The 27,826-nt window shown below is 54.6% G+C and overlaps 1 protein-coding gene across 2 annotated transcripts; it reads left to right on the top strand.

Annotated features, from left to right (window-relative positions):
• Nucleotides 1-4,689: 4,689 nt before the first annotated feature.
• LOC134416503 (clusterin-like) lies at nucleotides 4,690-26,683 on the top strand. 2 transcript variants are annotated; one of them, XM_063153209.1, is made up of 10 exons: nucleotides 4,690-4,718; nucleotides 12,622-12,647; nucleotides 12,835-12,908; nucleotides 13,692-13,840; nucleotides 16,966-17,136; nucleotides 22,587-23,004; nucleotides 24,220-24,333; nucleotides 25,805-26,031; nucleotides 26,262-26,443; nucleotides 26,525-26,683. In XM_063153209.1, exons 2-10 carry the CDS (start codon nucleotides 12,625-12,627, stop codon nucleotides 26,529-26,531), a joined length of 1,365 nt encoding a protein of 454 aa, XP_063009279.1. In that variant the 5' UTR covers nucleotides 4,690-4,718; nucleotides 12,622-12,624; the 3' UTR covers nucleotides 26,532-26,683. The 2 variants fall into 2 exon arrangements, with proteins under 2 accessions (XP_063009279.1, XP_063009280.1); XM_063153210.1 differs by lacking the exon at nucleotides 12,622-12,647 and having other exon boundaries at nucleotides 4,701-4,718; nucleotides 12,815-12,908.
• The last annotated feature ends 1,143 nt before the right edge of the window (nucleotides 26,684-27,826 follow it).

Below are 27,826 nucleotides of genomic sequence, written 5' to 3'. Positions count from 1 at the left end.
TGTCCCGTGTTGGGTGTTTTTTGTCTGGTCACAAGATTTTATTATCATTCATTTTCCTTTCCTTTCCTTCCTTTCCTTTCCTTCTTTCCATTTCCTTTCCTTTCCTTTCCTTTCCTTTCCTTTCCTTCCTCCTTTCCTTTCCTTTCCTTTCCTTTCCTTTCCTTTCCTTTCCTTTCCTTTCCTTTCCTTCCTTTCCTTTCCTTTCTCTTTCCTTTTCCTTTCATTTCCTTTCCTTTCCTTTCCTTTCCTTCCTTTCCTTTCCTTTTCCTTTCCTTTCCTTTCCTTTCCTCCTTTCCTTCCTTCCTTTCTTTCCTTTCCTTGAAATTTCTTGAAATTTCCTTGAAATTTCCTTGAAATTTCCTTGAAATTCCTTGAAATTTCCTTTCCTTTCCTTTCCTTTCCTTTTCCTTTCCTTTCCTTTCCTTTCCTTTCCTTTCCTTTCCTTTCCTTTCCTTTCCTTTCCTTTCCTTTCCTTTCCTTTCCTTTCCTTTCCTTTCCTTTCTTTTTTTTTTCTTCTATTCTTAGATATATAATATAATATAATATAATATAATATAATATAATATAATATAATATAATATAATATAATATAATATAATATAATATAATATAATATAATATAATATTATTAATATAATATAATATAATATAATATAATATAATATAATATAATATAATATAATATAATATAATATAATATAATTAATATATAATACTAAATGAAATTTTAAAAGCCCAAAATTTGAGGTTTTGCACCCCCTGTCAGCCTCAACCTTCAGTTCGAGGGAAATCTCCCCCCGCTGTCCCCGGCGCTGTATCGCTCACCCTGCACCATAATTAATTAATTAATTAATTAATTGCTGCTTGAACATTGGCCCAGTCAAGCTCCTCGTTTCTAACACTGGGATGGGGGGGAGGTGTTCGTGCCTCAGTTTCCCCTGGAATGCCGCAGAAGGGGCGGGAATTTGGGGCACCCCAGGATCGAGGGGGCTGTGCCTCAGTTTCCCCAGGAAGGCCGCAGGAAGGGGCGGAATTTGGGGTGGGAATTTGGGGGGGGCTCTAGGATGACTGGGGGGCGGGGCTGTGCCTCAGTTTCCCTCCTGGAATGCTGTGGGAAGGAGCGGGGAATTTGGGGGTGGGAATTTGGGGGCGTCCCACGATTCGGGGGGGAGCGGGCCGTGCCTCAGTTTCCCCTGGAATGCTGCAGGAAGGAATGGGGATTTGGAGTGGGAATTTGGGGTGGGAATTTGGAGGATCCCAGGATTGGGGGGTTCGGGCCGTGCCTCAGTTTCCCCAGGAATGGCAGCTCCAGGAAGGGGCGGGAATTTGGGGCGGGAATTTGAGGAATGTCCGAGGATGAGAATGGGGGGAATTTGTGCCTCAGTTTCCCCGCTGGAATTCTGCAGCTCCAGGAAGGAGCGGAATTTGGGGAAGGTCCGAGGATGAGAAAGGGGGGAATTTGTGCCTCAGTTTCCCCCGTGGAATTCTGCAGCTCCAGGGAGGAGCGGGGAATTTGGAGCACCCCAGGATTGAGGGGGCTGTGTCTCAGTTTCCCTCCTGGAATGCTGTGGGAAGGGGCGGGAATTTGGGGCGGGAATTTGGGGGCCTCTAGGATGACTGGGGGGGCGGGGCTGTGCCTCAGTTTCCCCTGAAATGCTGTGGGGAGAATTGGGGAATTTGGGGCGGGAATTTGGGGGTATCCGAGGATGAGAGGGGGGGGATTTGTGCCTCAGTTTCCCCAGGAATGCTGCAGGAAGGAGAAGGAATCTGGGGCGCGAATCCGGGGGGGAATTTGGAGTGGGAATTTGAAGGATCCCAGTACGGGTGATTTGTGCCTCAGTTTCCCCAGGAATGGCAGCTCCAGGAAGGAGCGGGAATTTGGGGCGGGAATTTGGGGGGATCATAGGATGGGGGGGGGTGGGATTTGTGCCTCAGTTTCCCTCGGAACGCTGCGGGGAAGGAACGGAATTTGGGGTGGGAATTTGGGGGGGATTCCAGAACGATGTAGGGGGCTGTGCCTCAGTTTCCCTCCTGGAATGCCGCAGGAAGGAGCGGGAATTTGGGGCGGGAATTTTGGGGGGGTCCGAGGATGAGAGGTGACATATTTGTGCCTCAGTTTCCCCGCTGGAATTCTGCAGCTCCAGGAAGGAGCGGGAATTTGGGGCACCCCAGGGTTGAGGGAGCTGTGCCTCAGTTTCCCTCCTGGAATTGCTGCGGGAAGGAGCGGGAATTTGGGGCGGGGAATTTGGGGGGGTCCGAGGATGAGGGGGGGGGGGGGATTTGTGCCTCAGTTTCCCAGGAATGCTCCAGGAAGGGGAAGGAATCTGGGGCGCGAATCCGGGGGGGAATTTGGAGCGGGAATTTGAGGGATCCCAGGGTGGGGGATTTGTGCCTCAGTTTCCCAGAAATGGCAGCTCCAGGAAGGAGCGGGAATTTGGGGCGGGAATTTGGGGGGGTTCCAGAATGATGTGTGCCCCGTGCCTCAGTTTCCCCTCAGGAATGTGTCAGCTCCAGGAATTTGGAGTGGAATTTGGGGGATGCCAGGATGAGGGTTCGGGTTGTGCCTCAGTTTCCCCGCTGGGAATTCTGCAGCTCCAGGAAGAAGGGGGAATTTGGGGCACCCCAGGATTGAGGGGGCTGTGCCTCAGTTTCCCTCCTGGAATGCTGCGGGAAGGAACGGGGAATTTGGGGCGGGAATTTGGGGGGGGTCCGAGGATGAGGAGCAGGGGGATTTGTGCCTCAGTTTCCCCAGAATGCTGCAGGACGGAACGGGGATTCAGGGCGGGAATTTGGGGGGGGTTGTCCCAGGATGGGGGGGGGGTGGAGTGTTTGTGCCTCAGTTTCCCCTGGAATGCCGTGGGAAGGAGCGGGAATTTGGGGCGGGAATTTGGGGGATTCCAGAATGATGCGGGGCCCGTGCCTCAGTTTCCCCCCTGGAATTTGGGGAGGGAATTTGGGGAAGGTCCGAGGATGCCGAGGGGGGGGATTTGTGCCTCAGTTTCCCCTCTGGAGTTCTGCAGCTCCAGGAAGGAGCGGAATTTCGGGGGGTCCCAGGATGGGGAGGGGGAGTTTTTGTGCCTCAGTTTCCCTTGGAATGCCGCAGGAAGGAGCGGGAATTTGGGGGGGGTGCCAGGACTAGGGGGGGGAGGTGTGTGCCTCAGTTTCCCCAGGTATTCTGAAGCTGCAGGAAGGAGCGGGAATTCGGGGCTGGAATTTGGGGCGGGAATTCGGGGCGGGAATTCGGGGCGGGAATTTGGGGCGGGAATTTGGGGGGGGGTTCCAGAATGATGTGGGGCCCGTGCCTCAGTTTCCCCCCAGCTCCAGCAATTTGGGGTGGGGATTTGGGGGATGCCAGGATGAGGGACGGGCTGTGCTCAGTTTCCCCAGGAATGTGTCCGCTCCAGAAATGAGAGGAATTTGGGGGGGGGTCCCACGATTTGGGGGGTGCGGGGGGGGTGGGCTGTGCCTCAGTTTCCCCTGGAACGCTGCAGCTCAGGAAAAGGGGGGGAATTCGGGAGGGGAATTTGGGGGCGGGGATTTGGGGCGGGGATTTAGGGCGGAATTCGGAGGGAATTTGGGGGCGGGGATTTGGGGCGGGAATTTGGGGCGGGGATTTGGGGGCGGAGATTCGGAGGATCCCGGGATAGGGAGGGGGGCGGGGTTGTGCCTCAGTTTCCCCCCATGGAATTTGGGGGAGTTTTGGGGTCCCGGGGCTGTTTTGGGGGCGGGGCTTGGCCCAACCCCGGCCTCGCCACCTCGGGGGAAGGGGGCGGGGCGAAGCCCCTCGGGCCGGGGCGGGGAATTAATTATTAAAATAATTAATTAATTTTTGCGAACTCCTCCCTCGCGGTAGGCTCGGGAATCCCCGGGGCAGTTCCGGGAGTTAATTAATTAATTAATTAATTGCGAAACTCTCCCTTCCCCCCCCCTTCCGGGCCGGGTCGGAAATCCCCGGGGCAGTTCCGAGAATTAATAAATAAATAAATAAATAGATGAACAAATTAATGATTTGATTGTTTGTTGCTCGGGAATTAATTAATGAACAAATTCATTAATTTGCGAACTCCCCTCTCCGAGCCGGGTCGGAAATCCCCGGGCCAGTTCCGGGAGTTAATTAATGAATAAATTCATTAATATTTGCAAACCACCCCCTTCCCGGGCCGGGTCGGGAAGTAATTAATAAAACTAATTAATTTGCGAAATTCTCCGGGATGGGGCGAGAATTAATTAATTAATTAATTAATTAATTTGCGAAACGCCCCCTCCGGGCCGGGTCTGAAATCCCCGGGGCAGTTCCGGGAGTTAATTAATGAATAAATAAATTAATTAGCTAATCCAGGCCCGCGGCCGGGCAGAGGGCGGAGCCGGGAGTTAATTAATGCATACATTAATTAATTAATTAGCGGAAGTCCCGGGCCCGCGGCCAGGCCGGGCAGGTTGGCCGCGGAGCCGGGAGTTAATTAATGAATACATTAATTAACTAGCGGACCCCGGGCCCGCGGCCAGGCCGGGCCGGGCAGGGGGCGGTGCCGGGAGTTAATTAATGCATACATTAATTAATTAGCGAATCTGGGGCCCGCGGCCAGGCCGGGGCGGTGCCGGGGCCGTTCCAGAAAGCTCCGGGAGCGGGGACGGGGCGGGACCGGGACCCGGCCCGGGGATAAAGCGGCACCGGAGCGGCCCCCGGCACCGGCACCGGCACCGGAGCGGGACGGCGGGTACGGCACTGCGGCAACCCCGAACCCCGGAACCCCGAACCCCTAAATTCCCGAACCCCCGAATCCCTGAACCCCTAAAATTCCCGAACCCCCGAAATCCCCGAACCCAGAATTCCGGGAATCCCTGAACTCCCATCCCCAAATCCCCGAACTCTCGAACCCCCAAATCCCCGAACCCCAAATCCCTGAGCTCCAAACTCCTGAATCCCAAGTCCCTGAATCCCGAATCCCTGAACCCCCAAATCCCCGAACCCCGAATTCCCGAATCCCTGAACCCCCGAACCCCGAATTCCTGAATCCCTGAACCCCTAAATCCCCGAATCCCAAATCTCCCAATCCCCGAATCCCGGCACCTCCGAATCTCCGAACCCCCAAATTCCCGAACCTGGAATCCTCGAACCCCCAAATCCCAATCCCCGAATCCCTGAACCCCCATCCCCAGATCCCCGAACTCTCGAACCCCCAAATCCCGAACCCCAAATCCCTGAATCCCCGAATCCTGGCACCCGCCAATCTCCCAACCCCGAACCCCCAAATCCCCGAACCCCCCAATCCCTGAATCCCAAACCCCTGAATCCCCGAACCCCCGAATCCCAAATCCTGAATCCCGAACCCCCAATTCCAAATCCCCGAACCTCGCAACCCCAAATCCCCGAACCCCAAATCCCCGAATCCCTGAACCCCCATCTCCAAATCCCCTGAATCCCTGAATCCCGAACCCCCAAATTCCCAATCCCCGAACTCCCGAATGCTCGAACCTCTGAACCCCAAATCCTGAACCCCAAATTTCCGAATTCGAAATCCCCAAATTCCCGAATCCCCTGAATCCCTAAACTCTCAATTCCCGAACCCCAAATCCCGAACCCCCGAATCCCTGAATCCTGAACCCCGAAACTCCAAATCCCTGAACCCCCGAATCCCCGAACCTCCAAATCCTCGAACTTCGAACCCCGAACCCCCGGACTCCAAATCCCAAACCCTCGAATCCCCCAACCCCCAAATTCCCAAATCTCTGAATCCCCAAGTCCTGAATCCCTGAACTCCCGAATCCCTGAACCCCCATCCCCGAATCCCCGAACCCCCAAATCCTCCAACTCCGAATTCCTGAATCCCCGAACCCCAAATTCCCGATCCCCAAACTCCGAGTCCCCGAACCCCCAAATTCCCAAATCCCAGAACTCCTCGAATCCCTGAACCCCAAAACCTCAAACCTCAAATCCCAAAACTCCCCGAACCTGCAAACCCCAAATCCCCGAACCCAAACCCCCGAATCCCCGAACCCCAAATCCTCAAACCCCCGAATTTCCAAATCACAGAACTCCCCGAATCCCAAAACCTGAACCCCCAAATCCCCCAAACCCCGAATCCCTGAACCCTTCTATCCTAAATTTTTGAATCCCAAATTTCCAAATCCCAAATCCCCAAATCCCCGGACCCCCAAATCCCCGAACCCTCAATCCCAAATCCTGACCCCAAATCCCCTTTCCCCCGCCCCCTTTTCCCCCCTTTTTCCCCCCCATTTTTGGGGTCCCCGGGCGGTTTTTGGGGTGGGGGCGGGGATGGAGCGGGCGGATGCTCGGCGGGAATTTCCCACAATTCCCCGCGCCGGGCAGGACCGAGCGGGGATTTGGGATTTGGGGGGATTAGGGGGATTTGGGATTTCGGGAGGGGTTGTTTGGGATTTGAGATGCGGGGGGGGGGGGGTGATTTGGGATTTGGGGAGCGCAATTTGGGGTGCAGGGGGGGTGATTTGGGGTTTTTGGGGTTTTTTTTGGGGGGGGATGAGAGTTATTTGGGATTTGGGATGGAGGAGTGATTTGGGATGGGGGGGGTTATTTAGGATTTGGGGTGCAGGGGGGTTATGTGGGGTTTGGGGGATTATTTGGGTTTTGGGGGGTTATTTAGGATTTGGGGGGTTATTTTGGGATGGGGGTAAATTGGGATTTGGGGGAGTTATTTGGGATTTGGGATATGTGGGGTTATTTGGGATTTATGGGGTTATTTGAGATTTGAGGGGTGATTTGGATTTTGGGGGGTTATTTAGGATTTGGGGGATCATTTTGGGATGGGGTAAATTGGGATTTGAGATTTATGGGGTTATTTAAGATTTGGGATTTGGGGGTTATTTAGGATTTGGGGGATTATTTTGGGATGGGGGTAAATTGGGATTTGGGGGAGTTATTTGGGATTTGGGATATATGGGTTATTTGAGATTTGGGGGGTTATTTGGGTTTTGGGGGATTATTTAGGATTTGGGGGGTTATTTTGGGATGGGGGGGTAAATTGAGATTTGGGATTTATGGGGTTATTTAGGATTTGGGATCTGGGGGGTTATTTTAGGATTTGGGGGGTTATTTTGGGATGGGGGTAAATTGGGATTGGGATTTATGGGGTTATTTAAGATTTGGGACTTGGGGGTTATTTAGGATTTGGAGGGTTATTTTGGGATGGGGATTATTTAGGATTTGGGGGAGTTATTTGGGATTTGGGATATGTGGGGTGATTTGGGATATGTGGGGTTATTTGGGACAGGGGGGTTACTTTTGGGATGGGTGGGGTTATTTGGGTTTTGGGGGGTTATTTAGGATTTGGGGGGTTATTTTGGGATGGGGTAAATTGGGATTTGAGATTTATGGGGTTATTTAAGATTTGGAATTTGGGGGTTATTTAGGATTTGGGGGATTATTTTGGGATGGGGATTATTTAGGATTTGGGGGGAGTTATTTGGGCTTTGGGATATGTGGGGTGATTTGAGATTTGGGGGGGTTATTTGGGTTTTGGGGGTTGTTTAGGATTTGGGGAGTTATTTTGGGATGGGGGTAAATTAGGATTTGGGATTTATGGGGTTATTTGGGATTTGGGGGTTATTGGGTTTTGGTGGGGTTATTTAGGATTTGGGGGGTTATTTTGGGATGGGGATTATTTAGGATTTGGGGGAGTTATTTGGGCTTGGGATATTTGGGGGGTTATTTGAGATTTGGGGGGTGATTTGGGTTTGGGGGATTATTTAGGATTTGGGGAGTTATTTTGGGATGGGGGTAAATTGGGATTTGGGATTTATGGGGTTATTTAGATTTGGGATTTGGGGTTATTTAGGATTTGGGGGGTTATTTTGGGATGGGAGTAATTGGGAGTTGGGGATTTATGGGGTGTTTGGGTTTGGGGGAGTGTTTTGGGATGTGGGGATTATTTGGGACAGGGGGTTATTTGGGTTTTGGGGGGGTTATTTGGTTTTGGGGGGGGTTGTTGGGATTTGGGATGGAGAGGTTATTGGGATATATGGAGTTATTTGGGGTGCAGGGGGGTGATTGGGTTTGGGACACACGGGGTTATTTGGGATTGGGATTTGGGACACACGGGTTATTTGGGATTTGGGGCGCACGGGGTTATTTGGGATTTGGGGCGCACGGGGTGATTTGGGATTTGGGATACATGGGGTTATTTGGGATTTGGGATACACGGGTTATTTGGGATTTGGGGCACACGGGGTTATTTGGGATTTGGGATACATGGGGTTATTTGGGATTTGGGATTTGGGACACACGGGGTTATTTGGGATTTGGATTTGGGACACACGGGGTTATTTGGGATTTGGGGCACACGGGGTTATTTGGGATTTGGGACACACGGGGTTATTTGGGATTTGGGGCACACGGGGTTATTTGGGATTTGGGATACATGGGGTTATTTGGGATTTGGGGCACATCGGGGTTATTTGGGATTTGGGGCACACGGGGTTATTTGGGATTTTAGGGTTTGGGATGGGCGGTGATTTGGGATATATGGGTCGGGGTTTTTTTCGTATTTGGGGGGATTGTTTGGGATGGGGTTTTAGGATTTGGTGGGGTTTTTTGGGATTTTGGGATTTTAGGATTTGGTGGGGTTTTTTGGGATTTGGGCTGTGTTTTGGGTTTGGGGCTGTGTTCTCCTGGTTTTGGGGCTGCGTTTTGAGTTTCTGGGATGTTTTTGGGGGTTTTTTTGGCCATTTTTGGGGGGGTTGGGGCTGTGTTTTTGAGTTTCTGGGCTGTGTTTTGGTTTTGGGCTGTGTTTTGGTTTCTGGGCTGTGTTTTGGTTTTGGGCTGTGTTTTGGCCTGTGTTTTTTGGGGTTTCCGGGCTGTGTTTTTGGGCTGTTTTTTGGGGTTTTGGGCTGTATTTTTGGGCTGTGTTTTGGTTTTTGGGCTGGTTTTATTTTTGTTTCTGGGCTGTGTTTTGGGCGGGTTTTTTGGGGCTGTATTTTGAGTTTCTGGGCTGAGTTTGGTTTCCGGGCCGTGTTTCGGTTTCTGGGCTGTTTTTGGGGCTGGTTTTTGGGTTTTGGGGCTGTGTTTGAGTTTCTGGCTGTGTTTCGGTTTCTGGGCTGTGTTTTTTGCTGTGTTTGGTTTCCGGGCAGTTTTTGGGCTGTGTTTTGGTTTCTGGGCTCTTTTGGGGGGCTCTTTTTTGGGTTTTGGGGCTGTGTTTGAGTTTCTGGGCTGTGTTTTTTGCTGTGTTTGGTTTCCAGGGAGTTTTTGGGCTGTGTTTTAGTTTCTGGGCAGTTTTTGGGCTGTGTTTTGGTTTCTGGGCTATATTTTTGGCTGTTTTTTGGGTTTCTGGGCTGTGTTTTTTGCTGTGTTTTGGTTCCCAGGCTGTGTTTTTGCTGTGTTTGGTTTCTGGGCAGTTTTTGGCCTGTGTTTTTTGCTGTGTTTCAGTTTTTGGGCTGTGTTTTGGTTTCTGGGCTATATTTTTTGCTGTGTTTTTGTTCCCAGGCTGTGTTTTTTGCTGTGTTTGGTTGCCTGGCAGTTTTTGGGCTGTATTTTTTGCTGTGTTTTTGCCGTGTTTGGTTTCCTGGCTGTTTTTTGCTGTGTTTTTGCCGGGTTTGGTTTCCTGGCTGTTTTTTGCTGTGTTTTTGCTGTGTTTGGTTTCTGGGCAGTTTTTGGGCTGTGTTTTTGCCGGGTTTAGTTTCCGGGCAGTTTTTGGGCTGTGTTTCAGTTTTTGGGCTGTGTTTTTGCTGGGTTTGGTTTCCTGGCTGTATTTTTTGCTGTGTTTTTGCCGTGTTTGGTTTCTGGGCAGTTTTTGGGCTGTGTTTCAGTTTTTGGCCTGTGTTTTTTGCCGTGTTTGGTTTCCTGGCTGTATTTTTTGCGGTGTTTTTGCCGTGTTTGGTTTCCGGGCAGTTTTTGGGCTGTGTTTTTTGCTGTGTTTGGTTTCCGGGCAGTTTTTGGCCGCCGTTCCTGCAGTGTCACCCTGCGGTGCCGGGGGGGGTTGGGGACAGCGGCCCCCCCGAGCCGGGCCCGCATTGCACAAGGCCGGGAGGGAGCGGGGCTGGCCCGGCGCTCTTTGGGGGCTATTTGGGATTTATTTGGGGTTTATTTGGGTTTTTATTTGGGGTTTATTTAGGGTTTATTTGGGTTTTTATTGGGGATTTATTTGGGTTTTTATTTGGGTTTTATTTGGGATTTATTTGGGATTTATTTGGGTATTATTTAGGGTTTTTTTAGTTTTTTTGAGTTTGTTTTTTAGGTTTTTTAGGTTTTTTAAAGATTTTTAAGATTTATTTAGTTTTTCTTTAGTTTTTATTTGGGATTTATTTCGGTTTTATTTGGGTTTATTTGGGTTTTATTTGGGTTTATTTCATTTTTATTTGGGTTTTATTTGGCTTTGTTTTTTTTTTTTCTTTTAATTTGGATTAATTTGGTTTTATTTGGATTATTTTGGATTTATTTGGGTTCGTTTTTTTAAATTTGGTTTTATTTGGCTTTTTTTGGGTTCCTCTTTTTGGGTTCTTCTTTTTGGGTTCTTCTTTTTGGGTTCTTTTTGGGTCTTATTTGGGTCTTATTTTGGTTCATTTGGGTTTTATTTGGGTTCTATTTGGGTTTGTTTTTTTTTACTTGGATTCATCTGGTTTTATTTGGATTATTTCGGGCGTGTTTGGGTTTTATTTGGGAATTGCACAATCCCGGAGGAGGCGGCGGCTCCCACGGGGGGGGGGGGGAACGAACCGGGGCCGCTCCTTTATTTGGGGAGGGGGGAACATGAACCAGGGCCGCGCCTTTATTTGGGGAGGGGGATAAAAGGAACCGGGGCCGTTTCTTTATTTGGGGAGGGGGATAAAAGGAACAGGGGCCGCTCCTTTATTTGGGGAGGGGGGAACGAACCGGGGCCGCTCCTTTATTTGGGGAGGGGGATAAAAGGAACCGGGGCCGCGCCTTTATTTGGGGAGGGGGATAAAAGGAACCGGGGCCGCTCCTTTATTTGGGGAGGGGGGAACATGAACCAGGGCCGCGCCTTTATTTGGGGAGGGGGATAAAAGGACCCGGGGCCGCTCCTTTATTTGGGGAGGGGGATAAAAGGAACCGGGGCCGCTCCTTTATTTGGGGAGGGGGGAACGAACCGGGGCCGCTCCTTTATTTGGGGAGGGGGATAAAAGGAACCGGGGCCGCTCCTTTATTTGGGGAGGGGGATAAAAGGAACCGGGGCCGCTCCTTTATTTGGGGAGGGGGGAACGAACCGGGGCCGCTCCTTTATTTGGGGAGGGGGATTAAAGGGAACCGGGGCCGCTCCTTTATCTGGGGAGGGGGATAAAAGGAACCGGGGCCGCTCCTTTATTTGGGGAGGGGGATAAAAGGAACCGGGGCCGCCCCCCAGGGACCCCCGAGACCCCCCCCTCAATGCCCAGGGACCCTCTAAACCCTTCCTTGACCCCCCAAAACTCCCCAATGCTCGGGGACCCCCTCCCCTCTGCGCTCAGGACCCCCCTAAACTCCCCCCAAACCCCCCCTCAATGCCCAGGGACCCCTCAATGCTCGGAGCCCCCCACAAGTGCCCCCCTAAACACCCCCTGATCCCCCCAAACCGCCCATGGCGCCTAAACCACCCCAGTGCCCCCCTAAAACCCCCTCTGCCCCCCCAAACCCCGTCCGTGCCCGGGGGCCCCCACAAGTGCCCCCCTAAACCCCCCTAAAGTCACCCCGCTGCCCAGGGACCCCCAAAATCCCCCTGCCCCCCCCCGCCGCGCCCAGTGCCCCCCTAAAACCGCCCCAGTGCCCCCCAGTCCCCCCCGTGCCCAAGGACCCCCCAAAAGCTCCTAAACCTCCCCAAAAGCCCTCAGCCCCCCAAAACTTCTCCCCGTGCCCCCGCCCCCCGTTTCCCGCTCGGGGTTTGTTTGGGTTGGGGGGGGGGAGGGGCGGGGGGGGAGGGGATGAGTCACAGCCCCGGGAGGGGGGGAGGGGCGGGCCCGGCCCTGTCCCTGTCCCTGTCCCCCCCCCGGCCCTGTCCCTGTCCCCTCCTGTCCCTGTCCCCCGTTCCCTCCTGTCCCTGTCCCCACCCCGACGCCCCCTGACCCATCTCCTGTCTCTTGTCCTCTCCTGTCCCCCCTGTCCCCCCTGTCCCCCCCTGACCCCCATGTCCCTGTCCCCAATCCCTGTCCCCAATCCCTGTCCCTGTCCCCCTATTCTGTTCTGACCCCACTGTCCCTGTCCCCATCCCTGTCCCCATCCCTGTCCCCCCTGTCCCCTCCCCCAGACCATGGCACTGTCCCTGTCCCCTGACCCTGTCCCTGTCCCCTGACCCTGTCACTGTCTCTGTCCCTCTTGCTTTCCCCAGGCCATGGCGTTGTCCCTGTCCTCTGTCCCTGATTCTGTCCCCTGACCCTGTCCCTGTCCCCAGGCCATGGCGCTGTCCCTGTCCCTGTCCCCTCACCCTGTCCCTGTCGCTGTCCACAGGCCATGTCCCTGTCCCCTGTCACTGTCCCTGTCGCTGTCCCCTCACCCTGTCCCTGTCCCTGTCGCTGTCCCCAGGCCATGGCGCTGTCACTGTCGCTGTCCCTGTCCCCTCACCCTGACCCTGTTCCTGTCGCTGTCCCCAGGCCATGGCGCTGTCACTGTCCCTGTCCCCTGTCCCCTGACCCTGACTGTGTCCCTGTCGCTGTCCCCAGGCCATGGCGCTGTCACTGTCACTGTCACTGTCCCTATCCCCTGACTGTGTCCCTGTCGCTGTCCCCAGGCCATGGCGCTGTCACTGTCCCTGTCCCCTCACCCTGTCCCTGTCCCCAGGCCATGGCGCTGTCCCTGTCCCCTGTCACTGTTCCTGTCCCCTGACCCTGTCCCTGTCCCTGTCGCTGTCCCCAGGCCATGGCGCTGTCACTGTCGCTGTCGCTGTCGCTGCTGGCGCTCCTGGCGCTGGGCGGGGCTGAGGCGCTGCTGCCCCCCGGGGAGCTCCGAGGTGAGAGGGGCGAATTTGGGGGCCTGGGGGTGAAATTTGGGGAGGTTTGGGGTTCAAATTGGGGAGTTTGGGGAGGGTCCGGTCATGGGGTCCCGTTTTGGGGGGATTGGGGACAGTGGGGGGGGGTCACTGGGTCCCATTTTGGGGGAGGTTTGGGAGGGTCACAGGGTCTCATTTTGGGGGGCTTGGGGGACGGGGGGGTCATGGATTTTCATTTTTGGGGGGTCACGTCCCCAGAGGATGTCGCAGGTTTTCATTTTGGGGGGGTTTTGGGGCAGGATCGGAGGTTTTAGTTTTGGGGGGTTTTGGGGCAGGATCGGAGGTTTTAGTTTTGGGGGGAGGTCACAGGGTCTCATTTTGGGGGGATCAAGCCCCCAGGGGATGTGATGGGTTTTCAGTATGGGGGTGCTGGGGGAGATGGGGTCACAGGGTCTCTTTTCCCTGATTTTCCCCCCAAATTTTCCACCATTTTCCCCCAATTTTTCCCCATTTTACCCCCACTTTTACCCCTGATACTTCCTCCTGATATTTCCCCCACTTTCCCCCCTATTTTCCCGCAGATATTTCCCCGTGATACTTCCCCACTTTCCCCCCAATTTTTCCCCACTTTCCCCAATATTTCCCCCCGCTTTCCCCAGGATATTTCCCACACTTTTCCCTGGATATTTCCCCCACTTTTCCCCCACTTTCCCCTCAATTTTTCCCCAGTTTCCCCCTGATATTTCCCCCAATTTTCCCCCACTTTTCCCCCCATTTTTCACCCCACTTTTCCCCTCCCCGCAGAGCTGTCGGCCGCGGGCAGCCGCGTGGTGGACGCGGAGGTGGAGCGGGCGCTGCAGGGCGTGCGCAGGATGCAGGAGCTGCTGCAGCGCAGCGACCGCGGCCACCAGGAGCTGCTGCGCTCCCTGCAGCAGGCACAGCGCGGGAAGGAGGTGTGGGACTGGGATTGGGAATGGGAATTGGATTGGGATTGGGAACGGGAGTGCAGCGCAGCAACCGTGGCCACCAGGAGCTGCTGCGCTCCCTGCAGCAGGCACGGCGCGGCAACGAGGTGTGGGAATGGGATTGGGAATGGGATTGGGATTTGGGACAGGAATGGGATTGGGATTGGGATTGGGAACGGGATTTTGGATTAGGAATGGGATTTGGGATTGGGATTGGGAATGGGATTGGGAGTGCAGCGCAGCAACCGCGGCCGTCAGGAGCTGCTGCGCTCCCTGCAGCAGGCACAGCGCGGCAAGGAGGTGTGGGATGGGATTGGGATTGGGATTTTGGATTGGGAATGGGATTTGGGATTGGGATTGGGATTGGGATTGGGATTGGGAATGGGGATTGGGATTGGGAATGGGATTTGGGACAGATATGAGATAGGAATGGGAACAGGAGTGCAGTGCAGCGACCGCGGGCACCAGAAGCTGCTGCGCTCCCTGCAGCAGGCACAGTGCGGCAAGGAGGTGTGGGAGTGGGATTGGGAATGGGATTTGGGATTGGAATTGGGATTTGGGAATGGGATTGGGACTGTGGTCGGGTGAGGGATGGGACTGGGAACAGGATTGGGACTGTGATTGGTGAGGGATGGGATTGGGAATGGGATTGGGAGTGCAGTGCAGTGACCGCGGGCACTGGGAGCTGCTGCGCTCCCTGCAGCAGGCGCAGCATGGAAAGGAGGTGTGGGACTGGGATTGGGAATGGGATTTGGGATTGGGATTTGGGACAGGAATGGGATTTTGGATTGGGAATGGGATTTGGGATTGGGAACGGAACTGGAATGCAGCAACCACGGGCACCAGGAGTTGCTGCACTCCCTGCAGCAGGCACAGCACGGCAAGGAGGTGTGGGATGGGATTGGGAATGGGATTGGGATTGGGATTGGGAACGGGATTTTGGATTGGGAATGGGATTTGGGATTGGGATTGGGAACGGGACTGGAATGCAGCAACCACGGGCACCAGGAGCTGCTGTGCTCCCTGCAGCAGGCACAGCGCGGAAAGGAGGTGTGGGATGGGATTGGGAATGCAATTTGGGATTGGGAAAGGGAATGGGATTTGGGATTGGGATTTGGGATCAGGAATGAGAATGGGATTGGGAACAGGAATGGGATTGGGAACACAATGGCCATGGGCACTGGGAGCTGCTGCGCTCCCTGCAGCAGGCGCAGCACGGCAAGGAGGTGTGGGATTGGGATTGGGATTGGGATTGGGATTTGGGATCAGGGATGGGATAGAGAATGGGATTGGGTGAGGAATGGGACCAGGAATGGGAGTGAGGTGCAGCGACTGTGGGCACCAGGAGCTGCTGCGCTCCCTGCAGGAGGCGCAGTGCGGGAAGGAGGTGGGAATGGGATTGGGATTGGGAATGGGATTTGGGATTGAGAACGGGAATGGGATTGGGGTCAGGAGCAGAAATATGAGCGGAGCGCAGCAGCTGCGGGCACCAGGAGCTGCTGCACTCCCTGCAGCAGGCACAGCACAGAAAGGAGGTTTGGGATTGGGATGGGGAACAGGGACAGGAATGGAATTGGGATCAGGATTGGGAATGGGATTGGGATTGAGATTGGGAATTGGTATGGGAATGCAGCAGAGTGGCCGCGGGCACCAGGAGCTGCTGCGCTCCCTGCAGCAGGCACAGCGTGGGAAGGAGGTGTGGGATTGGGATTTGGGATTGGGATTGGGATTTGAGATTGAGATCGGGACAGGGATGGGAATGGGATGGGTATGGGAATGGGATTTGGGATTGGGATGGGCCAGGAATGAGATTGAGATGGGCCAGGAATGGTTGGACTGGGGATGGGATGGAGTGAGAATGGGGTGGACTGGGAATGGGATGGGCCAGGATTGGGAAGGGGGGACGCCATCCTAGAAATGGCGTCTCCTGGATCCAGGGAATGGTGTGTCCCAGGAATTGGGAGTGCTGTCGGGATCGGTGTGTTCTGGGAACAGGGGATGCCATCCCGGGAACAGCGATTGCTGTGTCAGGGGTTGGGTGTCCTGGGCACAGCGATTGTTGTGTCAGGGGTTGGGTGTCCTGGGCACAGCGATTGTTGTGTCAGGATCGATGTGTTCCGGGAACAGGGAATGCTGTGTCAGGGGTTGGGTGTCCTGGGCACAGCGATTGTTGTGTCAGGGGTTGGGTGTCCTGGGCACGGCGATTGCTGTGTCAGGATCAATGTGTTCCGGGAACAGGGAATGCTGTGTCAGGGGTTGGGTGTCCTGGGCACAGCGATTGCTGTGTCAGGATCGATGTGTTCCGGGAACAGGGAATGCTGTGTCAGGGGTTGGAGTGTCCCTGGAACGGGGATTGCTGTGTCAGGGATTGGATGTCATGGGAATGGGGGATGCTGTGTCAGGGGTCGGGGTGGCCCTGGCAGCAGGGATTGTTATCCTGGGGATCGCTGTGTTCTGGGAACAGGGGATGCCATGCGGGAATTGGGGTGTCCTGGGACTCTGGGAACGCTGTGCTGGGAAACAGCAGCTCCTGGGAATCTGGGAATGCCATGCTTGGGATTGAGGTGTCCTGGGAATCTGGAAATGCCATGCTGGGATCGGGGTGTCCTGGGACTCTGGGAATGCTGTGCTGGGAATCAGCGGCTGCCAGGGTTCTGGAAAAGCCGTGCTGGGGATTGGGGTGTCCCAGGACTCTCGGAATGCTGTTCTTGGGATTGGGGTGTCCATGGAATCTGGGAGTGGCAGGATTGGGAATGCTTGGGAATTGTGAGTTTTGTGTCCTCTGGGAATGCTTGGGACTGTGTGTCCTGGAACTCTGGGAATGCCATGTGGGAGTTGGGGTGTCCTGGGGCTCTGGGAATGCCGTGCGGAAGTTTGGGTGTCCCGGGGCTGTGAGAACGCAGTGCTTGAGAACGGGGTATTCTAGGAATCTGGGAATGCCGTGTGGGGATTGGGGTGTCCCAGTGCCCTGGGAATGCTGTGCTTGGGATTGCTGTGTCCTGGGAATGCCGTGCTGGGACTCAGCCACTCCCAGGACTCTGGGACTGCCGTGCTGGGACTCGGCCGCTCCCGGTGCTCCGGGAACGCGGATCTGAGCGCGGCATTCCCGGCAGGAAGCGGTGCAGCTGGCGCGGCAGAAGGAGCAGGAGCTGTCGGCGCGGGGCGAGCGCTGCAACGCCTCGGTGCAGGCGCTGTGGGAGAGCTGCAAGCCCTGCCTGCGGCAGCGCTGCCTCCGCTTCTACTCGCGCACCTGCCGCAGCGGCGCCGGGCTCGTGGGCCGGCAGGTGAGGCACGACAGCGGGGAAACACACTGGGAAACAGCGGGGAAACAGCGGGAGAAAATGGGGAGACACCAGGGAAATAACGAGGAAATACTGGGAAACAATGGGGAAGCAATGGGGAAACAGCGGGGAGAAAATGGGGAGACACCGGGGAAATAACGAGGAAATACTGGGAAACAATGGGGAAGCAATGGGGAAACAGCCGGAGAAAATGGGGAGACACCAGGGAAATAATGAGGAAATACTGGGAAACAATGGGGAAGCAATGGGGAAACAGCGCGGAGAAAATGGGGAGACACCAGGGAAATAACGAGGAAATACTGGGAAACAATGGGGAAGCAATGGGGAAACAGCGCGGAGAAAATGGGGAGACACCAGGGAAATAACGAGGAAATACTGGGAAACAATGGGGAAGCAATGGGGAAACAGCGGGGAGAAAATGGGGAGACACCAGGGAAATAATGAGGAAATACTGGGAAACAATGGGGAAGCAATGGGGAAACAGTGGGGAGAAAATGGGGAGACACTAGGGAAATAACGAGGAAATACTGGGAAACAATGGGGAAGCAATGGGGAAACAGCGGGGAGAAAATGGGGACACACCAGGGAAATAACGAGGAAATACTGGGAAACAATGGGGAAGCAATGGGGAAACAGCGGGGAGAAAATGGGGAGACACCAGGGAAATAATGAGGAAATACTGGGAAACAATGGGGAAGCAATGGGGAAACAGCGGGGAGAAAATGGGGAGACACCAGGGAAATAATGAGGAAATACTGGGAAACAATGGGGAAGCAATGGGGAAACAGTGGGGAGAAAATGGGGAGACACTAGGGAAATAACGAGGAAATACTGGGAAACAATGGGGAAGCAATGGGGAAACAGCGGGGAGAAAATGGGGAGACACCGGGGAAATAACGAGGAAATACCGGGAAACAATGGGGAAGCAATGGGGAAACAGCCGGAGAAAATGGGGAGACACCAGGGAAATAATGAGGAAATACTGGGAAACAATGGGGAAGCAATGGGGAAACAGCGCGGAGAAAATGGGGAGACACCAGGGAAATAACGAGGAAATACTGGGAAACAATGGGGAAGCAATGGGGAAACAGCGCGGAGAAAATGGGGAGACACCAGGGAAATAACGAGGAAATACTGGGAAACAATGGGGAAGCAATGGGGAAACAGCGGGGAGAAAATGGGGAGACACCAGGGAAATAATGAGGAAATACTGGGAAACAATGGGGAAGCAATGGGGAAACAGTGGGGAGAAAATGGGGAGACACTAGGGAAATAACGAGGAAATACTGGGAAACAATGGGGAAGCAATGGGGAAACAGCGGGGAGAAAATGGGGACACACCAGGGAAATAACGAGGAAATACTGGGAAACAATGGGGAAGCAATGGGGAAACAGCGGGGAGAAAATGGGGAGACACCAGGGAAATAATGAGGAAATACTGGGAAACAATGGGGAAGCAATGGGGAAACAGCGGGGAGAAAATGGGGAGACACCAGGGAAATAATGAGGAAATACTGGGAAACAATGGGGAAGCAATGGGGAAACAGTGGGGAGAAAATGGGGAGACACTAGGGAAATAACGAGGAAATACTGGGAAACAATGGGGAAGCAATGGGGAAACAGCGGGGAGAAAATGGGGAAACAATGGGGAAACAACGAGGAAATACTGGGAAACAATGGGGAAGCAATGGGGAAACAACGAGGAAATACTGGGGAAATACTGGGAAACAGTGGGGAAACACCGGGGAAACAACGAGGAAATACCGAGAAAATAATGGGGAAACACCAGGAAACAGCAGGGAAACACTGGGGAGACACCAGGAAACAGTGAGAAAACACCAGGGAAATACCGGGAAAACAACAAGGAAATACCAGGAAACAGTGGGGGAAAAATGGGGAAACAACAAGGAAATACTGGGAAACAATGGAGACACAGTGGGGAAACACCTGGAAAACACCGGGGAAACACTGGGGAAATACCAGGGAAACTCTGGGAAACACTGGGGAAATACTGGAAAAACACTGGGGGAAAAAATGGAAAACAACAGAGAAACACTGGGGAAACAATGGGAAACACTGGAGAAAAAATGGGGAAATAGTGGGGAAACATTAGGGGAACACTGGGGAAACACTGGGAAACAACAGGGAAACACTGGGGAAACAGTGGGGAGATACTGGGGAAATACTGGAAAATAGCAGGGAAATAGTGGGGAAAAATGGGAAAATAATGGGGAAACACCAGGAAACAACAGGGAAAAAGTGGGTAAAAAAACAGGAAATACTGGGGAAACAGTGGGGAAACACTGGGGAAACACCAAGGAAATAGCAGGGAACCAGTGGGGAAATAACGGGGAAATAACAGGGAAATACCAAGAAAACAACGGGGAAACAACTGGCAAACAACAGGAGACACTGGGGAAGCACTGGGGGGACAATGGGGAATTACTGGGAAAACAACAAAGAGATAACAGGGAAACAACAGGAAAACAGCAGGGAAACAACTGGAGACACGAGGCAAACACTGAAGAAATAACGAGGAAACACTGGGGAAATAATGGGGAAATAGCAGGAAAAAAAATAGTGAAACAGTGGGGAAACAATGAGAAAACACTGGGGAAACAGCAGGGAAACATTGGGGAAATAATGGAGAAACAATGGGGAAACAATGAGGAAATAGCGAGAAACAATGGGGAAACAGCAGGGAAAAACCAGGGGAACAGTGGGGAAATAATGAGGGAACAATGGGGAAATACAGGGGAAAGAGTGGGAAAACAATGGGGAAAAATGGGGAACAACGTGGAAATAACAGTGAAACAATGGGGAAACACTGGGGGAAAAAAAGGGAAACACCAGGAAAATATCAGGGAAACAAAGGGGAAAAAACAGGGAAACAGCAGGGGAAAAAATGGGAAACACTGGGGAAATTAACAGTGAAACAATGGAAAAACAATGGGGAAACAATGGAAAAACAACCAGGAAAATACTGGGAAAACAATGGGGAAACAACAGGAAAAAAATGGAGGGGGGGGATTGGGGATGATCCCATTCCATTAGCCAGAGCGTCAGCGGCTGAGGGACACAGGAATACTGGGAAAATGGGATTTGGGATGATCCCATTCCCACATTTGGGATGATCCCATTCCTGTTAGTGACCCCACACGGGTCAGGGGCACCGGGATACAGGAAAAGGGGATTTGGGATGATCCCATTCCCACATTTGGGATGATCCCATTCCCATTCCCGTTAGTGACCCCAGGCAGGGGAGGGGCACCGGGGTACGGGAAAAGGGGATTTGGGATGATCCCATTCCCACATTTGGGATGATCCCATTCCCGTTAGTGACCCCACACCGGTCAGGGGCACCGGGATACAGGAAAAGGGGATTTGGGATGATCCCATTCCCACATTTGGGATGATCCCATTCCCGTTAGTGACCCCACACCGCTCAGGGGCACCGGGATACAGGAAAAGGGGATTTGGGATGATCCCATTCCCACATTTGGGATGATCCCATTCCCGTTAGTGACCCCACACGGGTCAGGGGCACCGGGATACAGGAAAAGGGGATTTGGGATGATCCCATTCCCACATTTGGGATGATCCCATTCCCGTTAGTGACCCCACACGGGTCAGGGGCACCGGGATACAGGAAAAGGGGATTTGGGATGATCCCAATCCCACATTTGGGATGATCCCATTCCCGTTAGTGACCCCACACTGGTCAGGGGCACCGGGATACAGGAAAAGGGGATTTGGGATGATCCCATTCCCATTCCCGTTAGTGACCCCAGGCAGGGGAGGGGCACCTGGGTACTGGGAAAAGGGGGTTGAGGGTGATCCCATTCCCACATTTGGGCCGATCCCATTCCCATCAGTGACCCGAGGCAGATCAGGGACACCGGGGTACGGGAAAAGGGGGAACTCAGCCTCACCCCAATCCCATTCCCATGAACTGGTAAACTGCTGGGGAGGGATCCCACATCACACGGGAATACCGGGAAGGGCCGGATTTTGGCCTCATCCCATTCCCATTCCCAGAGATTTGGCTGCTGAGGGATCCCACAGGGATATCAGGAAAGGGGGATTTTGCCCTGATCCCATTCCCAGAGGGTCTCCAGGTGTGGGATCCCACATGGCCTGGGATCCTGTGAACGGCTGGGTTTTGATCCCATTCCCTGAGGGTCTCCAGGTGCAGGATCCCACATGGCACAGGGATACCAGGAAAGGGGGATTTTGCCCTGATCCCATTCCCAGAGAGTCTCCAGGTGTGGGGTCCTGGGAATGGCCAAGTTTTGATCCCATTCCCAGAGGGTCTCGGGTGCAGGATCCCACATCACACAGATATCCTGGGAATGGCTGGATTTTGATCCCATTCCCTGAGGGTCTCCAGGTGCAGGATCCCAGGAATGGTTGAGTTTTGATCCCATTCCCAGCAGGTCACAGGTACAGAATGCCACATCACACAGGGATACCGGGAAAGAGAGATTTTGCCCTGATCCCATTCCCAGAGGGTCTCCAGGTGCAGGATCCCACATTGTCCAGGGATCCCAAGTTCTGACCCCATTCCCTGTGGGTCTCCACGTGCAGGATCCCACATGGCCCAGGGATCCCAGGTTCTGACCCCATTCCCAGTGGGTCTCCATGTGCAGGATCCCACATGGCACAGGGATCCTGAGTTCTGACCCCATTTCGAGGGTCTCAGGTGTGGGATCCCACATGACACAGAGATCCTGGGAATGGCTGGATTTTGATCCCATTCCCAGAGGGTCTCAGGTGAGGGATCCTGGGAACAGCTGGATTTTGATCCCATTCCCAGAGGGTCTCCATGTGCGGGATCCCACATTGTCCAGGGATCCCAAGTTCTGACCCCATTCCCAGAGGGTCTCCATGTGCGGGATCCCACATGGCCGGGGAATCATGAGTTCTGACCCCATTCCCAGAGGGTCTCAGGTGTGGGATCCCACATCACACAGAGTTCCTGGGAATGGCTGGATTTTGACCCTGGTCCCAGAGGGTCTCCATGTGCAGGATCCCACATGTCCCAGGGATCCTGGGAAAGGCTGGGTTTTGATCCCGTTCCCAGAGGGTCTCCAGCTGAGGGATCCTGTGAACGGCCGGGTTTTGATCCCGTTCCCAGAGGGTCTTCATGTGCAGGATCTCACATCACACAGGGATCCCAGGAAAGGGGGATTTTGCCCTGATCCCATTCCCAGAGGGTCTCCATGTGCAGGATCCCCTATCACACAGGGATACCAGCAGTGGGGGATTTTGCCCTCATCCCATTCCCAGCGGTTTGGCAGCTGAGGAATCCCACAGCAATCAGGGATACCAGGAAAGGGGGATATTTCCCCGATCCCATTCCCAGAGGGTCTCAGGTTCAGGATCCCACATTGCCCAGGGATTCCAAGTTCTGACTCCGTTCCCATTCCCAGCTGGAGGAATTCCTGAACCACTCGTCTCCCATCTCCATCTGGGTGGACGGCGAGCGCCTGGACTCGCTGCTGGAGCGCGACGAGCGCCAGGAGCGGCAGCTGCAGGACCTGGAGGAGCGCTTCGGCCTCATGGAGGACGGCGTCCAGGACATCTTCCTCGACAGCTCCCGCGTCCAGAGCCGCCTCCACCCCTTCTTCCAGGCGCCCTTCGGCGGCTTCCGCGAGGCGCTGGGGCCGCCGGTGCAGCGGCTGCGCCTCCCGCGCCGCTCCCGGCGCTTCTCCGGAGACTTCTTCCCCTTCTTCCCGCACCGCCACGGCGGCTTCCAGCAGCTCTTCCAGCCGCTCTTCCAGATCACCCAGCGCATGCTGGAGGACGCCCAGGGCAGCTGGGAGAACCCCACCGGAGAGTTCGGGACAGGTGGGGATGGAGGGGAGCGGGATGGAGGGTGGGGGATCCCGAATTCCGGTGGGTTTGGGGAAAAGAGTCGCGGGAAATCAGCGAAGCTTGGGAGGATTCTGAGAAAAAAGTCCCAGAAAATCCTTTGCAACTTTAGAAGGTTTGGAGGATTCTGAGAAAACATTCCCAGAAAAATCCTTTGAAAGATTGGAGGATTCTGAGAAAAGATTCCTAGAAAATCCTTTGCAACTTTGGAGGGTTTAGAGGATTCTGGGAAAAGGTACCCAGAAATTCCTCGGCAGCCTTGGAGGACTCTGAGAAAAAATTCCCAAAAAATCATTTGCAACTTTAGAAGGTTTGGAGGATTCTGAGAAAAGATTCCCAGAAAATCCTTGGAAAACTTGGGAGGATTTGGGGATTCTCAGAAAAGAGTCCCAGAAAATCCTTTGCAACTTTTGAAGGTTTGGAGGATTCTGGGAAAAGATTCCCAGAAAATCCTTTGAAGCTTGGGAGGATTCTGAGAAATGATTTCCAGAAAATCCTTTGCAACTTTGGAGGATTCAGAGGATTCTGAAGAAAGATTCCCAGAAAATCCTCTGCAACTTCAGAGGGTTTGGGGATTCCATAAAGGGATTTCCCATGGAAACCTGGGAATCATGAGCTCTGCTGGTGGTGGGCTGGGATTTGGGGTGTTGTCCCACCTCGATCCCGGCTGCCATCATGGGAATGGGGTTTTTTTGGGAATGTTTGGTTTTTCTAGGAATGCTGATGATGGTTTGCTTGGGAATGTTGGAGATGTTGGGTTTTTCTTGGAATGCTGCTGGATTTTTGGGGGGTAATGCTGCAGGTGTTTGGGTTTTTTGGGAATATTGCAGGTGTTTTTTTGGGGAATATTGAAGGTATTTGGGTTTTTTTTGGGGATTGCAGAGGATGTTTTTTTGGTGTTGGTTATTTTGGGATTACAGTGGATGTTTTTTGGGTGTTTGCTTTTCTAGAGATTGCAGCCAATATTTTTTTGTTGTTTTTTTGGTTTTTTTTGGGATTACAGCTCACGTCTTTTTGGTGTTTGTTTTTTTCTGGGAATGTCGCAGCCGGTGCCGTCACCGTCTGCCAACGCAGCCCTGGGGATGGGAGGGGCCCAAATTCCAAGGAAAAATCCCTTTTCTGGCACCTGGGGGGGACCTGCTGGGGCTGGGGGGGATTTGGGGCGCTGAGGCCAGCCTGGAATTCCCACAGAATCCCGGAATTTCAGCAATGACCGGATGGTTTGCCGGGAGATCCGGCGGAACTCGGCCGGCTGCCTGCGGATGAAGGATGAGTGCGAGCAGTGCCGGGAGATCCTGGCCCTGGGTGAGCCAGGAATGGGGACTGGAACCGGGAATGGGGATGGAAAAGGGGATGGAAAAATGGGGATGGGAGTGGGAATGGGAATAGGGTGGGGATGGGAATGGGGACAGGAACAGGGAATGGGATGGGATGGGAATGGGGACGGGGAATGGGGATGGAGACGGGATGGGGAATGGGAATGGGAACAGGAACAGGGATGAGGGGATGGGGAGAGGAATGGGGATGGGAAAGGAGATGGAAAACTGGGAATGGGGAGAGAATGGGGATGGGAATGGGAATGGGAACGGGAATGGGAATGGGGACAGGGATGGGAATGGGAAAACGGGGATGGGGATGGGAACAGGGATGGGAATGGGGATGGAAATGGGGACAGGGATGGAAACGGGAACAGGAATGGAGATGGGGATAGGAATGGCAATGGGGACAGGAATGGCAATGTGGAACGGGGACAGGAATGGCAATGGGAATGAGAACAAGGATGGGAGTGGGAACAGGGATGGGGATGGGAACAGGAATCAGGATGGGGATGGGAATGGGGAATGGGGAATGGGAATGGAGGCGGGAATGGGAAAAAAGATGGGGACAGGGATGGGAATGGGAATGGGGATGGGGATGGGAATGGGAATGGGGACAGGAGCAGGGATGGAGACAGGGATGGGAATGGGAGCAGGAAGGGGGATGGGGACGGGAATTGGAACAGGGATGGAGATGGGGAACGGGATGGTGATGGGAATGGGGATGAGGATGGGAACAGGAAAGGAGATGGAAAACGGGGAATGGGAACAGGAATGGGGATGGGAATGGGAACAGGGATCAGAATGGGGACAGGGCTGGGAATGGGGATGGGAAAGGGAATTGGGAATGGGGAGGGGAATGGGAATGGGAATTGGGAATGGGGAGGGGAATGGGAATGAGAATTGGGAATGGGGATGGGAAAGGAGATGGAAAACTGGGAATGGGGATAAGAATGGGGATGGAACAGGAACAGGGATGTAGATGGTGATGGGAATGGGAACAGGAATGGGGGGCACAATTCAGGGTTTGGGGTGCATTTTGGGGCATGGGGGGATGGGATGGGGATGGGGAATGGAAATGGGAATGGGCATGGGAAAGGAGATGGAAAACTTGGAATGGGGATGGGAATGGGGACGGGGATGCAGATGGGGATGGGAACAGGAATGGGGATGGAACGGGTATGGGAATAGGGATGGGGATGGGAATGGGGACGGGAAAGGAGATCAGAAACTGGGAATGGGGATGGGACAGGAACAGGGAATGGGAAAAGGAATGGGGGGCACAATTCAGGGTTTGGGGTGCATGGGGTGGATTGGGGTGCATTTTGGGGTGTGGGGGGATGGGATGGGACGGGACGGGATGGGATGGGATGGGATGGGATGGGATGGGACAGGATGGGATGGGATGGGATGGGATGAAGCCAGCAGGGCCGTGCTGACCCCATCCCACCCCGTCCCAGACTGCGGGCAGGAGGATCCCTCTCAGCAGGAGCTGCGGGAGCAGCTGGAGGACGCCGTGCGCGTGGCCGAGCGCTTCACGCGCCGCTACGATTCCCTGCTCCGGGAATTCCAGGAGGAAATGCTCAACACCTCCGGCCTGCTGGACCAGCTGAACCGCCAGTTCGGCTGGGTGTCCCGCCTGGCCAACCACTCCATGGGCTCCGACGGCTTCCTGCAGGTCACCACGGTGAGGCCGGCGGGATGGGGCCGGGATCGGGGCCGGGAAAGGGGATGGGAAGGCGGAAAGTGGGACAGGGCCACAGAGGGCTCTTTGTGCTCCGGCCGGGAATCTCTTGGCAGAGCCGGATGCTGCCGGGATGGGAGCCAAGGTCAGGGGCCCGCCTGGGGCTCTCCCGCGGCCGCTCCCACCTCACAAACCCAGATTCTCCCACGGGGTGACCCCGGCGCCCCTTCCAGGTGCTGTCCAAGGCTCCGAACCCCTCGGACCCCTCGGTGCCCCCGGACACGCAGGTGACGGTGCAGCTCTTCGACTCGGAGCCGCTGGCGCTCACCGTGCCCGGGGACATCCCCTGGGACGACCCGCGGTTCATGGAGAGCGTGGCCCAGCAGGCGCTGCAGCGCTTCAAGGAGAACGCCGTGTGAGTCCTGTGGGATATTCCCAAAAAACCCCCCCTCCGAGGGATAACAGCGGGCTCATCCTGGATTTTCCTCATTTCCAGAGAGTAGCCACGCAACGCCGCCGCTGCCGCCCCTCCGGATCCCCCTTCCCGGGGGGAATTCTTAGCATCGCTGCCACCTCTCCCCTCCTGACCCTTCCTGCTGCCAGGACCCTGCAGGGCCCCAAACGGAAAATAAAGGTAGAGTTGAACACCCTGGAACTGCCTACGGAGTTTTTGGGATCGTCCTGTGGGAAAAAAGGAGGAAAAACAACCTCGGAATTTTCCGTAATTTCGTCCTTGCGGAATTGTGGAGTTGAGGAATGAGGATCCGGTCCCAAATCTGATCCAGCAAGAGCTGCCCAGGATTGGGGACCTGTCCCCATCCTGTGGGACATAAATCCCAGTGCCAGGGCCTGTCCCCATCCTGTGGGACACAAATCCCAGTGCCAGGGCCTGTCCCAGTTCATGGACACAAATCCCAGTGCCAGGGCCTGTCCCCATCCCAGTGCCATGGACATGGACACGGATCCCAGTGCCAGGGCCTGTCCCAGTGCCATGGGCACGGATCCCAGTGCCAGGGCCTGTCCCCATCCCATGGACACGGATCCCAGTGCCAGGGCCTGTCCCAGTGCCATGGGCACGGATCCCAGTGCCAGGGCCTGTCCCCATCCCATGGACATGGGCACGGATCCCAGTGCCAGGGCCTGTCCCAGTGCCATGGGCACGGATCCCAGTGCCAGGGCCTGTCCCAGTGCCATGGACACGGATCCCAGTGCCAGGGCCTGTCCCAGTGCCATGGGCACGGATCCCAGTGCCAGGGCCTGTCCCAGTGCCATGGACACGGATCCCAGTGCCAGGGCCTGTCCCCATCCCATGGACATGGACACAGATCCCAGTGCCAGGGCCTGTCCCCATCCTGTGGGACACAAATCCCAGTGCCAGGGCCTGTCCCAGTTCATGGACACAGATCCCAGTGCCAAGGCCTGTCCCCATCCTGTGGGACACAAATCCCAGTGCCAGGGCCTGTCCCAGTTCATGGACACGGATCCCAGTGCCAGGGCCTGTCCCAGTGCCATGGACATGGACACGGATCCCAGTGCCAGGGCCTGTCCCAGTGCCATGGACATGGACACGGATCCCAGTGCCAGGGCCTGTCCCAGTGCCATGGGCACGGATCCCAGTGCCAGGGCCTGTCCCAGTGCCATGGACACGGATCCCAGTGCCAGGGCCTGTCCCAGTTTATGGACACGGATCCCAGTGCCAGGGCCTGTCCCAGTGCCATGGACACGGATCCCAGTGCCAGGGCCTGTCCCAGTGCCATGGACACGGATCCCAGTGCCAGGGCCTGTCCCAGTGCCATGG

This window comes from Melospiza melodia, chromosome 3, assembly GCF_035770615.1.
Source record: "Melospiza melodia melodia isolate bMelMel2 chromosome 3, bMelMel2.pri, whole genome shotgun sequence".
Classification (NCBI taxonomy): Eukaryota; Metazoa; Chordata; class Aves; order Passeriformes; family Passerellidae; genus Melospiza; species Melospiza melodia.
This window is presented reverse-complemented; position numbering and strand designations above follow the sequence as displayed.

Bases quoted from the DNA above. Each gene is read 5' to 3' on its own strand.
- LOC134416503 (XM_063153209.1), top strand. From the start codon at position 12,625: ATGGCGCTGTCACTGTCACTGTC. The intron at 13,841-16,965 runs GTGTGGGACTGG...CATTCCCGGCAG, and splicing joins AGGCACAGCGCGGGAAGGAG to GAAGCGGTGCAGCTGGCGCG. The intron at 24,334-25,804 runs GTGAGCCAGGAA...ACCCCGTCCCAG, and splicing joins CCGGGAGATCCTGGCCCTGG to ACTGCGGGCAGGAGGATCCC.